Source organism: Palaemon carinicauda, chromosome 21, assembly GCF_036898095.1.
Source record: "Palaemon carinicauda isolate YSFRI2023 chromosome 21, ASM3689809v2, whole genome shotgun sequence".
NCBI classification, from domain to species: Eukaryota; Metazoa; Arthropoda; class Malacostraca; order Decapoda; family Palaemonidae; genus Palaemon; species Palaemon carinicauda.
Window position 1 is genome coordinate 122808468 of NC_090745.1, and position 14067 is coordinate 122822534.

Below are 14067 nucleotides of genomic sequence, written 5' to 3' on the forward strand. Positions count from 1 at the left end.
AATAATAATAATAATAATAATAATAATAATAATAATAATAATAATAATAATAATACTGTAATGGCAATTAAATAAAGAAAATCTGTAAAAAATACTCTACGGGTATTTATCGCCGTATTTCACAGATAGCCTTCGGCCTACATAAAATGTTAAATTGATGTCATTGCATATGTACCTCGTTAATTACAACTCCTAACATTTATACCATATGTATTTGATAATTACAGGTAGTTTTCGTTCCTTTGCAAAAAAAAAACTGTAAATGTTCATTAGTAGTGTATAAACAGAAATGTATAACAATAATTCCCAGCAGTTCTTTTAATATGCCAGTTTTTATTCATTTTGTTGAAACCAATTAATGTCTTTTAGTTTACCAAACCCTATCATATATTAGTAAAACATACTTGAGCTTTGTTTCCAATGCACTCGTAAAACACAAGAGCGGAAATGTACACTCCAAAATCAAACCATTGTTCTCTAGTCTTGGGTAGTGCCATAGCCTCTTTACCATGGTCTTCCACTGTCTTGGGTTAGAGTTCTCTTGCTTGAGGGTACACTCCGGTACACTATTCTATCTCATTTCTCTGCTTCTTGTTTAGTTAAAGTTTTTATAGTTTGTATAGGAAATATTTATTTCAATGTTATTGTTCTTAAAAGATTTTATTTTTCCTTGTTTCCTTTCCACTCTGGGCTATTTACCCTGTTGGGGCCCCTGGGCTTATAGCATCCTGCTTTTCCAACTAGGGTTGTAGCTTAGCAAGTAATAATAATAATAATAATAATAATAATAATAATAATAATAATAATAATAATAATAATATGTTTAATTCATGCCATCATAAGAGAAATTGACAAGGGTTTAAAGCATTTTATCTCACATAGCATATTCAGCATTACCCAGATGGCTTGGCCCTGTTCCTATTATATACGTATATAAAACAGATAATCTAAAGCTAGCCTCACACAAGAAGATTTTTCTTACCCAATTAAGAGTTTGTGCCCACCCGAACCCCTAAGTTATGTGACCTTTGCTCTGGACATTTTGCCCTAACTGACCTGAAGGTCAACCATCTTTAAGATTAAAATAAAACTACTTAGTTATCCCGGCACCTTTCCCCATCGAAGCATTAACGCTATATGGGGTGCAGATAGCTATGTGGCGTGTTAATGCATGCGTCCCCTGCTGATATACGATATCCTAGAGGGAAACCTTTAGGGTACTCGCGCCAGAAGTTAGAATTCTGTGATAACCTTTAGTTTAATTCTCTGGGAATATCCACTGTAGTCAAATATACCCTTAGGAAGCTACTGAAGGAACCTTCCATCAGGACGACATGGCTTGAGCCCAAAAAACACTACTGAAATACTTACCTAAACTTGGCTTTGATGACCAGGTAAAGTATTTTGGATCTCTCCATAACTGCTTCAAATAAAAATGGGTACATCCTAACCTTGCCTCGCCTAGTTGGGTTTTAATTATTATTATTATTGTTATTATTATTATTATTATTATTATTATTATTATTATTACTTGCTAAGCTACAACCATAGTTGGAAAAGCAGGATGCTATAAGCCCGGGGGCTCCAACAGAGAAAATAGCCCAGTGAGGAAAGGAAACAGGAAAAATTAAATATTTTAAGAACAGTAACAATATTGAAATGAATATTTCCTATATAAACTATAAAAACTTTAACAAAACAAGTGGAAGAGAAATAATATAGAATAGTGTGCTCCAGTGTATCCTTAAGCAAGAGAACTCTAACCCAAGAGAGTGGAAGACCATGGTACAGAGGCTATGGCACTACCCAAGACTAGAGAATAATGGTTTGATTTTGGAGTGTCCTTCTCCTAAAAGAGCTGCTTACCATAGCTAAAGAGACTCTTCTATCCTTACCAAGAGGAAAGTGGCCACTGAACAATTATAGTGCAGTAATTAATCTCTTGAGAGAAGAAGAATTGTTTGGTAATCTGTGTTGTCAGGTATATGAGGACAGAAGAGAACATTCAGTGTATGTGTAGGCAAAGGGAAAATGAACCGTAACAATGTCCAATTGTTTGTTTAACTGACACTTTCAACCGTCAAACCTAATACAGTGGTAATAGATTGGCCAAAACACCAGCCACCCATTGAGATACTGATCAATGTTGACTTTTGCAATATGTTGGTTTGGATATAGCTACCAGCAGGGTGGTTTGAGATACTATCAGGTCATTTATTATTGTAAAACCACCATGTTGTATTAAGGTATTTGAGTGGTCTTCATTTTAAACCTTTGTAAAATGTCCCTTTCAAGTTTGTTTTTATAATTAGGATTGTATTTCCTTTAGATTTAGCATTGGCTAAGAGTCAATGAATTATAAGCCGTCTATGTTCTAATTAAATTGTTTTACAGTTTGTGTCACTAAATGCAATTTGTTACAAATGAAATTTGTTGTCTCGTGCAAAAGTAAAACATCTCAAAATTTGATATAGCTAACAATTACAATTTATTTGCTGAAAATAGTAAAATAACCTTGTACTGTATTAGTAGTTTAAAAAGAATATTGTGGTCATGTATCACTGATAATGAGGCCCTTCAAAAAAAATATTAATGGCAATGAATATACATTGGATGTTTCAATTTTATTGGCTGATTTTTAAGTTTTTTATATTCTTTACAGTATATGATGATGATACTGAAAAATTATATTTAAGACAAGAAAGTAGGAAATACACAAAAATAAGAACCACTATAAAGTCTTAACATTAGTGGTACCACTGACATTTAAAAAATACAATACTTTATCGTCTACAAATCCCTCTCATAAAAGTTCCTTTTGTAATAAAATTACAGCTATCTACCCTCAAACTTCCTCTATCCTATGAGGTGAGAATGAATTAAGAAACTTGAATAAATTTTCCACAGCCTCTTCAAGAGGCATCACTTCCAGAAGCGTAAAAGCATTCATGATGGCTACCATTTCTCTTTGACTCTTGGCCTTTATCCACACTCTTCCATTGAAACCTACAACAACAGTGTAATTGATCTTCTTCCCAATAGTGAGAAGGAATGGATTCTCAGGATCTACAATCTGTCTTGCAACGTGGAGAGGAACTGTAAACATATAGCCCCCTTCCGGGAGTGCCCCCATACCTACGGCGCGATTGTAAACGTCGATGCATACCAGCTCGGGCTCCATGTCCTTGTTAGCTACTAGTAACTGTCCGTAAAGAAGGTCGCCTAGTTTCATCTCTTTTCTAGTTTTCTTGGAAGCATTTTCGAAAGAGAGATAAGAGATTGTTGCATATTCACTACCTCCTATATCAATAATATAATTGTCACCTTTCTTCTTCAACACTATTCCTATTACAAATTCTCTTTTTTGAGGAATGTAACGTTTCTGGTGTGTGTCCACATAATAGAGTTGCTTGTCACTCTTTTTCAAGACGCCAGGCCTAGTTGCCCGAACAACATTATCTTGCCACCTGAGGCCCGGACCAATGAAGATTCGATCTCTGTCTTTCTCCGGATCAAACTCCAGAATTTTGTCTCCAGGAAGAACTACGTAGAGGTTCTCAATGTTACTTCTGAAAAGAAAAAAGAAATGACATGAACAGTTTAAAAATTATATAACATTAACATCCTAAAAAAAAGTCTGAGCAATACGATACTAAAGTATTAATAAATTATGAGGTAGAAGTACATATTTAAAGAGAAAAAGCATTTGAAACCTCTTCCACATCTTTATGAAGTGGATCAAATTTGGAAAACATTTGATATTTTATAAATAACTTTGAATTGGTGATTTTGCATTTTCTTTCAACAAACATGGAGATGAGACATCAAAAGTTCATATCTAAAATATTCTTTAATGTTATTTTAACCCTTTTACCCCCAAAGGACGTACTGGTATGTTTCACAAAACCCATCCCTTTACCCCCATGGACGTACCGGTACGTCCTTGCAAAAAAATGCTATAAAAAATTTTTTTTTCATATTTTTGATAATTTTTTGAAAAAATTCAGGCATTTTCCAAGAGAATGAGACCAACCTGACCTCTCTATGACAAAAATTAAGGCTGTTAGAGCAATTTAAAAAAAATATACTGCAAAATGTGCTGGGAAAAAAATAACCCCTTGGAGGTTAAGGGTTGGAAATTTCCAAATAGCCCGGGGGTAAAAGGGTTAATAAATTATATTTATAGCAGGACAAATTCGTAGATAATTTGTATTTTTCCCAACGATACAAACCTTAGCTATTTACTTAGGGGTATTACTCTCAGCTTCGCAGAAAGTAATACCCCTCAATAAATAGCTTTGTATTCCAGTTACAGAACAAATCATCTTTTTCTAATCTTGAAATTTTCTTGTACAGCATTTGAATTATAGTGAGAAAGCTTCATGCTCTGATTTCTGTGCAACAGGGTGGTGCAATGCAATATGATTCATCAACAATTTAACCTGTCTTGTCACCTCAGCCCAACATTTTTCTTCAGCAATGACGTCTTCAACGTTTAGCTCACATTTGAAAGTGATTGTCTTGTGACTACTTCTATTATATTCCTGAGTATTGTTGACACAAATAGCTTACTTATTTTATTCAAATTAAATCCAGAGCCAGTTTCCCCTAGTGTCAATGTCTATTTAATTGTTAAAACATATAAAAGATTTACCTAAGAACCAGAGTAAAAAATTAACAAAATACAAGATGGGCATTGATGAGCCTAGTCCCAAGAATAGCCTAAGTAGAAGGAAAAACACTGCTCATAGTGATTTATGATATGGCACTAAGATGATACATAACAAGTAAATTAATACCATTTTATTCTTCATTCGTAAAATGGTCCTTACCTTTTTTTATAGGAGCCATTTCAGTGCTCCCACCAATTTTATCATCCATGATGGATACATTACGTATTTGTTGACATGAAGCTATTCTAATTTACTTTTCATTTAATTATTTATGGAATTGTTATTTAATCCCATTTAACCACATAAAATCCATTGGCAATATTTGATTACTACAGTATACAATACTGTACTGTATTTAAATCTCTAGCGAAGCTGGAAGGAACACAAGAGATCTGGACCAAGTCCTGTATCGTGAGTTGGTTCTTGTTTAGGAATTACCCTGGAACTCTTTACTCTTTCTCTTATCAACAGCAATTCATCGCAATTTGAAGTGCTACGATCAATCCTAATAAGAAGGTAATGGCTACATAGGTTTTCCTCCTTTTCATCCAAGGCATAGCAATAAGCTGAATCCTGTGATAATCAGGACTTTCTGCATGATCTCACCTAGATTACCTTTGTCTCTTGAGTGGGGGATGCACGAGTGTACTCGATCTCAGACGCTTTTGAGCTGGTTGGTCACGATAAGATGTCGGGGGGGGGGGGGGGGTGACTCTCAAGAAAAGAGGATATGGTTCAGCATTCCTTATCTGATGTATCGGTCTAACCTTTAAAACCAAGGATTCGTTAAGGTAGCTCAGAGCAGCTGAGAACATTTTCATCGCATGGCCCCTTCCAGCTGAATGCTCCCCCCCCTCCCAACCACCCATCATCTATTAGTTCTGATCTGTGAATAACGGTGAAACGATCATCTACCTTCCTTGAAGATGACAAAAATATAGACGCTAGGGAGCTATTATTATGATGCATGATCGTAAGTGATATTGGCGCACGTTTAATGGTGAAAGTATGTTCAATTTAAAAACATGTATTGTTATCAAAGATTTCAGATGGCGTGCCAACAACAGAACAGGAATTGGTAGTGGTACATTCAGATGGTGAACCAATAGGACAGTTAGTGATAGTTGGCCAGCAAACACAGAGTTGAGACTTTGGCTTAGGTAAGGTAAGGATATGGCAGTCTAATTCCTGCCCTCGGGTAGGCAAGTAGGTAAGCAAATGGCTCCTAGGTTAGGTTAAGTGGGGAACCTTAGGTTAGGTTATGCTTGTTTTACTTTTAAAATGCAGTTTTTTAATCATAACCTTTGGAATATTAAATTTCTAAAATTTGAAAAATAAATACACCTGTAACACTTAATTTAATTAAGAATATTGCGCGATATGTGTGTAGATCGTTGGGGCACCAGTCCTGCTGTTAGCATAAAAATGTTATTTTCATTAGTAAAATAAATTTTTAAATATACTTACCCGATAATCATGTAGCTGTCAACTCCGTTGCCCGACAGAATTCTACGGGAGGGATACGCCAGCTATCACTATACTAGAAGGGGGTGTACTCACAAGCGCCACCTGTGGCCAGGTACTACAGTACTTGTTGTTGACGCCACCTCACTTTTTCCTCGGTCCACTGGTTCTCTATGGGGAGGAAGGGTGGGTCAATTAAATCATGATTATCGGGTAAGTATATTCAAAAATTTATTTTACTAATGAAAATAACATTTTTCAATATTAAACTTACCCGATAATCATGTAGCTGATTCACACCCAGGGGGGTGGGTGAAAAACCAGTGTACAAGACTAAAGGATAGCTAAGTATCCCGTATTTCATATAATCAGTTATCCACAATAACAATGAAATAATAAGTACCTGGTAAGGAAGTCGACTTGAACCGTTACTCTGCCTTTAATAAGATCGTCTTCCTTACTGAGCGCAGCGTTCCTCTTGGAAGGCTGAATCAACTCAAAGGTGCTAAAGTATACAGGGCTGCAACCCATACTAAAGGACCTCATCACAACCTTTAACCTCGGCGCTTCTCAAGAAAGAATTGACCACCCGCCAAATCAACAAGGATGTGGAAGGCTTCTTAGCCGACCGTACAACCCATAAAAAGTATTCAAGAGAAAGGTTAAAAGGTTACGGGATTATGGGAATGTAGTGGCTGAGCCCTCGCCTACTACTGCATTCGTTGCTACGAATGGTCCCAGGGTGTAGCAGTACTCTTAAAGAGACTGGACATCTTTGAGATAGAATGATGCGAACACTGACTTGCTTCTCCAATAGGTTGCATCCATAACACTCTGCAGAGAATGGCTCTGTTTGAAGGCCACTGAAGTAGCCACAGCTCCCACTTCATGTGTCCTTACCTTCAGCAAAGCAAGGTCTTCTTCCTTCAGATGAGAATGTGTTTCTCTAATCAGAAGCCTGAATAGTAAGAAACTGAGTTCTTAGAACTTGGAAAAGAAGGTTTCTTGATAGCACACTATAAGGCTTCTGATTGTCCTTGTAAAGGTTAAGACCTTATTAGATAGTACCTAAGAGCTCTAACTGGGTAAAGTACTCTCTCCAGTTCATTCCCCACCAAGTTGGACAGGCTTGGGATCTCGAACGACTTAGGCCAAGGACGTGAAGGAAGCTCGTTAGCAAAAACCGAGCTGCAAGGAACATGTAGCCGTTTCAGATGTGAAAACAATGATCCTGCTGAAGGCGTGGATCTCACTTACTCTTTTAGCTGTTGTCAAGCACACGAGGAAAAGAGTTTTTAATGTGAGGTCCTAAAAAGAGGCTGATTGGAGAGGTTCAAATCTTGATGACATAAGGAACCTTAGGACCACGTCTAGATTCCAGCCTGGAGTGGACAACCGACGTTCCTTTGAGGTCTCAAAAGACCTAGGGAGGTCCTGTAGATCTTCGTTGGTGGAAAGATCCAAGCCTCTGTGGCGGAAAACCGCTGCCAACATACTTCTGTAACCCTTGATCGTAGGAGCTGAAAGGGATCTTACTTTCCTTAGATATAACAGGAAGTCAGCAATCTGGGTTACAGTGGTACTGGTTGAGGAAACTGCATTGGTCTTGTACCAGCTACGGAAGACTTCCCTTTGAGACTGATAGATTCTGAGAGTGGATGTTCTCCTTGCTTTGGCAATCGCTCTGGCTGCCTCCTTCGAAAAGCCCCTAGCTCTTGAGAGTCTTTCGAAAGTCTGAAGGCAGTCAGACGAAGAGCGTGGAGGTTCGGGTGTACCTTCTTTACGTGAGGTAGACGTAGCAGGTTCACTCCTAGAGGAAGAGTCCTGGGAATGTCGACCAGCCATTGCAGTACCTCTAAGAACCATTCTCTCGCGGGCCAGAGCGGAGCCAACCAACGTCAGCCGTGTCCCTTTGCGAGAGGAGAACTTCTGAAGTACCCTGTTGACAATCTTGAACGGCGGGAATGCATACAGGTCGAGATGGAACCAATCCAGCAGAAAAGCATCCACGTGAACTGCTGCTGGGTCTGGAATCGGAGAACAATACAATAGGAGTCTCTAGGTTATCGAGGTAGCGAACAGATCTATGGTTGGCTGACCCCACAGGGCCCAAAGTCTGCTGCAAACATTCTTGTGAAGGGTCCACTCTGTGGGGATGACCTGACCCTTCCGGCTGAGGTGATCTGCCATGACATTCATACCGCCCTGAATGAACCTCGTTACCAGCGTGAGCTTTCGATCTTTAGACCAGATGAGGAGGTCCCTTGCGATCTAGAACAACTTCACGAAAGAGTCCCTCCCTGCTTGAAGGTGTAAGCCAGGGCTGTGGTGTTGTCAGAGTCCACCTCCACCACTTTGTTAAGCTGGAGGGACTTGAAGTTTATCAAGGCCAGAAGAATCGCCAACAACTCCTGCAATTGATGTGAAGTGTCCTTTGCTCCTGATTCCATGTTCTCGATCATTCCTGTCCGTCCAAAGTCGCACCCCAGCCCGTGTCTGATGTGTCCGAGAGGAGACGGCGGTCGGGTTTCTGAACAGCCAAAGGTAGACTTCCTTGAGAAGAAAGCTGTTCTTACAACACGCGAGAGAAGACCTCCTCTCTTCGGAAACAGGAACTGAGACCGTCTCTAGCGTCATGTCCTTTATCCAGTGAGCAGCTAGATGATACTGAAGGGGGGGAGGTGGATTCTCCCTAACACGATGAACAGGGCCAGCGATGAAAGTGTCCCTGTTAGACTCATCCACTGCCTGACTGAGCATCGGTTCCTTCTCAGCATGCTCTGGATGCATTCTAGGGCTTGGAAGATCCTTGGGGCCGACGGAAAAGCCCGAAAAGCTCGACTCTGAAGATCCATACCCAGGGAGACAATGGTCTGGGATGGGATGAGCTGAGACTCCTCAAAATTGACCAGGAGGCCCAGTTCCTTGGTCAGATCCATAGTCCATCTGAGAATCTCCAGACAGCGACGACTTGTGGGAGCTCTTAAAAGCCAGTCGTCTGACGGAGCCGGACACAAGATCATGGTACTGCTGCACAGTCTGTGAACTGTCAACCATGGGGAAGCGAGGAAGTACAGTGACAACCCGAAGCTGTCTAGACTGTCTGGGTCGTACAGACAACTCCTTATCGGGTTGCTGAGGTTGCCGCACTGCGTCACAACAAGTCACTTCTGCTGGTTGTTGAACGTCTTCCCAGTGACACACTGACTCCGTAAACAAAAAATCCTTTAACAAGGACTAAGCTTGGACTGTATGTCTTGCAACACAGCTCAAGGTCTATGGGAGCAGGTGTGGTAACAGACGGGGTTAGTGACTGAAATGGAACCATTACCTTCCCTGGAAGCATGTTATGCTTAAATAAAAGTCCATAGGAGGCTACGCAGCTAAAGGCTCCTCTCCAAATGACAGAGTCCTCAAGGGAATATCAGAAGGAGGGAGAAAAGCACTTTCTCATCTACAGGGACCATATCCGAGAAAAGTTAAGTTCTCTCAGTGAGGGTTTCAATGGTGCAAAAGCAGCAGACTAGAAGGCAACATTATGAAACTGCTTGACAGTCTAGTGAGTTGGCAACAACCAAAGATGAATGACTGAGAAGCATGCGGTAAGGTATGCAGAGCATGTTGTATGCAGAGCATGCTGTATGCAGAGCATGCTGTATGTAGAGCATGTTGTATGCAGAGCATGCTGTATGCAGAGCATGTTGTATGCAGAGCATGCTGAATGCAGAGCATGCTGTATGCAGAGCATGTTGTATGCAGAGCATGCTGTATGTAGAGCATGTTGTATACAGAGCATGCTGAATGCAGAGCATGCTGTATGCAGAGCATGTTGTATGCAGAGCATGCTGTATGCAGAGCATGCTGTATGCAGAGCATGCTGTATGTAGAGCATGCTGTAAGGTAAGCAGAGCGTGTTGCATGGCGTTTAACATTTCTCAGAAATTCCATGACCAGTGCTAGAGTGCTTCATGCATGCTTGCATGGGGTTTTAATATCAACATAATATTTACCTTACATTCATAACTCATGATTCATTTTTGTTGAAGATATTTTGCCATATTTTGCGATATTGTTAAAAATATATTGCAAGGAATACATATATATTTTTATATAAGTAAGACAAATAACCTCCATTATCATAATGTTTGTGTAGGCATACATGTATATGATTACAAATGCAAGTATGAAAGTAATGAGGTGTTATTATTGTCATTTGTTATTTCTCAAGTTGAGGAGAAAGTGGCAGATGCATGCGTTGAGGTGGCTGACTCATAGCATGAGGTTGCTGCCTCAAGGGTTGCGCTTGCTGAGTGGTTGGCGGATGCGCAGTAGCAAGTTCCTGAGGAACGAGCAGTACTGTAATTGTCTCGCGAGTTGAGGTTCCTGAGGCGCAAGGCTAAGGTGTTGTGCTTGCCTTGAGGAGGGTTGAGCTCGCTGCAGCGAGAGCTGAGGAGACTGACTCATGGATGGGAGAGGTTGTTGTACCTCAACCGAGAGTTGCATCAATGGTGGAGCAGCAAGTGGAAGCGGAGGAAGAGAGGTATAAGCCTCCTGATCCCATTGCTGAGGTTGCCTTAAGGAAGGCGGAGGGAGCTGTACACCACTGGGAACAGTAAACTCAGAACGTGGCTCAACATCGTACGCCTGGCAGGCGGTACTGCGGTCAGGCGGAGCGAGCGCAGGCGGAGCGAGTGCAGGCGGAGGCGGAGGCGCAACCTTCTCAGCCCGACACTCACGCATCAAGACTGAAAGTTGTGACTGCATGGACTGCAGTAGAGTCAACTTGGGGTCGGCAGACACTAAGGTCTGCTGAGGTAAAGACTTAACAGCAGAGATCTGTTGTGTCAGAACCTTACTCCTCTTAGGCGGAGTGCAGTCACCTGAGACTGAGGAGAGTCAGAGCTAACCCAATGACTGCATCCGGGTTGTTGAACTCTAACTTCGTATGTCTGGCATAGGTCTGGACTTTACGTTTAAGAGGTCTTGAGACCTGAGACCAGCGTTTTCTCCCCGAAAATTTCTTCTGCAGACGAGCAAAATAAGGGCTCAATCGTCTGCGGGTGGGAGTGACGGTCTCTTAAGACACGCCCGCAACCACCGAGGATACTTCTGTGCGCCGATCAAGGCCTGCCGAACCCTTTTGCCCTTCGACATTGCTTCTCCCCTGGGCTTGGGAGCTTGCAAGAGGTCCCGGACTGGGAGGACGACTGACACGCACAGAAGTACCCTCACGCACAACACTGACACACTTTGCGCTAATCACTTATCACTTTGATTTTCTGTTTGCACTTATTTCACTGAACTCGAAACTTTAAGTGGTTTGTACCTGAAACACGCAATTCTATCCTTTCTCAAAAGTTAGTAATTGCGAAAACAGAATTACAATGTAACAGAAAAATCTAATGAAAGATAAATAATTCAGTGGCTGGAAAGAGACTAAACACTAGATCAAATAAACTACGTTTAAAATCTCTCACCGCATAAAGCTTGAGAACAAGAAAAACTCTAGAAACGTTTACCTTCTTCCCCTAAAGAGACTAGGGAGAAGAGCAAAAACGATAACAACGTTACTCGCTTGAACGAAACGTTTATCCTCCTCTTTCTCCCTCCGTCTCTATCTCTCTCTCTCTTGACTTAGAACCTGAGAGAAGAGCCCAATCATATATATCGTTAAAACATATTATTGTTAAAGGAAAAAATTTCCCAAAATGAAAAGTTCCTTTGTAGAATTAAAACCATTAAGTTAAGAAAGAATGAACAAAACGCTAGACACGGTTACTCTTACTGCAACGTGACACCGTGAAAATTCTCTCTCTATCGTAACGATAGAGCGCAAGTTGAACGTTCTGAAACGTCAACAACTGCAGAGACAAAACAAAACGTTAGTTCAACTTTGAAAACAGTACGAGACTATCAAAGAAATTCTTTCAAAAACATTAAAATAGCATAATATGTTAACAGGTAAAACCGAAATGACGGGCTCAATGTTAATTAACTTCGGTACAAGAAAAGACCGCCTACCATTAGGAAAGGTCGAATATATAAAAATTAATTTTAATAATTTTATAATAAAAGGAAGTTAATCGAAGAGGCCTATAAAAGGCGGAGAGATATAAAATAAATCTATAACTTTTGTTAAGCAAAATTAAGAAAGAGAGTCTATACTCTCTAAGACACCAACACTTCCGTCTAAGGGAAGGGTCGGCCATTTAAAGGTGAAAGAGAGTTCATACTCTCTTCGTCACCTAATAAAATTAATTCCAAAAGCTAACTAAGCTAATATAGAAGTTTCTAGTATAGCGAATAGCTGCAAATTTTAGAGAAATACTTCACCAAACCGTGAACAATACTCCAAAATCATAAGCGTATCCCAGAACGTCTTGCCGGAAGCACGACAGAGGAAAAAGTGAGGTGGCGTCAACAACAAGTACTGTAGTACCTGGCCACAGGTGGCGCTTGTGAGTACACCCCCTTCTAGTATAGTGATAGCTGGCGTATCCCTCCCGTAGAATTCTGTCGGGCAACGGAGTTGACAGCTACATGATTATCGGGTAAGTTTAATATTGAAAAAAACAAGGATCGTTCCTATCAGTGTTCACTGTCGCCCATATTTAATTGTATCTACAAATATATTGGTTAATGAACTAACGCTAATTATTCACTTACTGAACTCTGCTCTGTCATGGCTCGGTTTGCTCGCAGTTAAGCATTATCTTATTTCTCCTCTGTTATGGAAAGCGGTACATGTAGCGTTACACGCACAAGCTCATTTCGGGAAAATTTGGCGAACAAAAATATAGCGACCCAACCACCTAAAGTCAATTCTTTTCAGTGAAGCAGATTTGCATTAACTCGCATGGGTGTCCTTTAAGCTCGGAAATGTTTCCTGATCGCCGATTGGTTGAACAAGATAATTCTAACCAATCAGATAGCAGGAAACTTTAACGAGCTAAAAGGGCACCGCTGCAAGTCTGTGCAAATGCGATTCATTAAGAAAAATTGAGTATACATATTACCCAAATATTTACTCATATTGTCCCATCCAATTACAAGGCTCCTATTCATCCTATATATGGCAAATTAGAGTAAGCTTACGCTTTCACGAGAGGAGCTTAGTTTAGGGTACGTATTTGCTACGATAAAAGCTTACAGTAATATAGCTTAGTTTAGGCTATATACTACGGTAGAATTGTATTTATGGTCGGGGAAACATTTCGAAAAGAAAATATGTGTTATCCTAAAGTAAATAACGTAATTTAACCGAAGTTGAAAAATATGAGTTTTCCTGTAGTAAATAACGTGATTTAACCGCATTTGAAGCTTAGTTTTGGCTATTTGCTACAATAAAATCGTACAGTAAACTAGCTTATTTGGTATAATTTTACTGTATTACAGGGCAGTGTAACCTAGGAAAAAACTACTATTTCTTATAGAAAAAAATTGCATTCTTCGAAAATGACACTCGTGAAAACATATATTTTCAATTCGAAATCAGAATCTGTAATACAGTAAAACTTTACCGCTTAGATTAGGCCATTTGATACGTTAAAAGCTTACAGTAAACTCGCTGCCTACTATAGCCCCTAATCAAATCTTACCAAAATGACTCAATACGACCTACCCAATTCTAACGGTTGGTGAAATTATTTAATTAAACAGTAATAACAATGGCTAAAATAACGTAAATATGTTTTTAATGTCACAAACAATTACACTTACTCGTAATTCATTTTCACGTGTATTTAGTCTGTTTGTTTATAGTTGCTGCTCTGTAAGGATAAACTTTCTACCAGATAGAATAATGTTTTGATAACGCCATTATGTTTATGATTTTATTTCTAATGAAAAATAAAGTAAGAAATAATCTGATAATTAGTATTATATAGTTATAATTAATTTTTATTTCTGAAATTTGTATAAAATTGTTTTA

The 14067-nt window shown here is 39.7% G+C and overlaps 1 protein-coding gene across 1 annotated transcript; it reads right to left on the reverse strand.

The window, feature by feature from the left end:
• Positions 1–2610: 2610 nt before the first annotated feature.
• Rrp40 (exosome complex component Rrp40) lies at positions 2611–13966 on the reverse strand. The gene is made up of 2 exons (XM_068344440.1): positions 13857–13966; positions 2611–3569 (listed from the first exon to the last, which is right to left on the reverse strand). Exons 1-2 carry the CDS (start codon positions 13865–13867, stop codon positions 2846–2848), a joined length of 735 nt encoding a protein of 244 aa, XP_068200541.1. The 5' UTR covers positions 13868–13966; the 3' UTR covers positions 2611–2845.
• Positions 13967–14067: the final 101 nt, after the last annotated feature.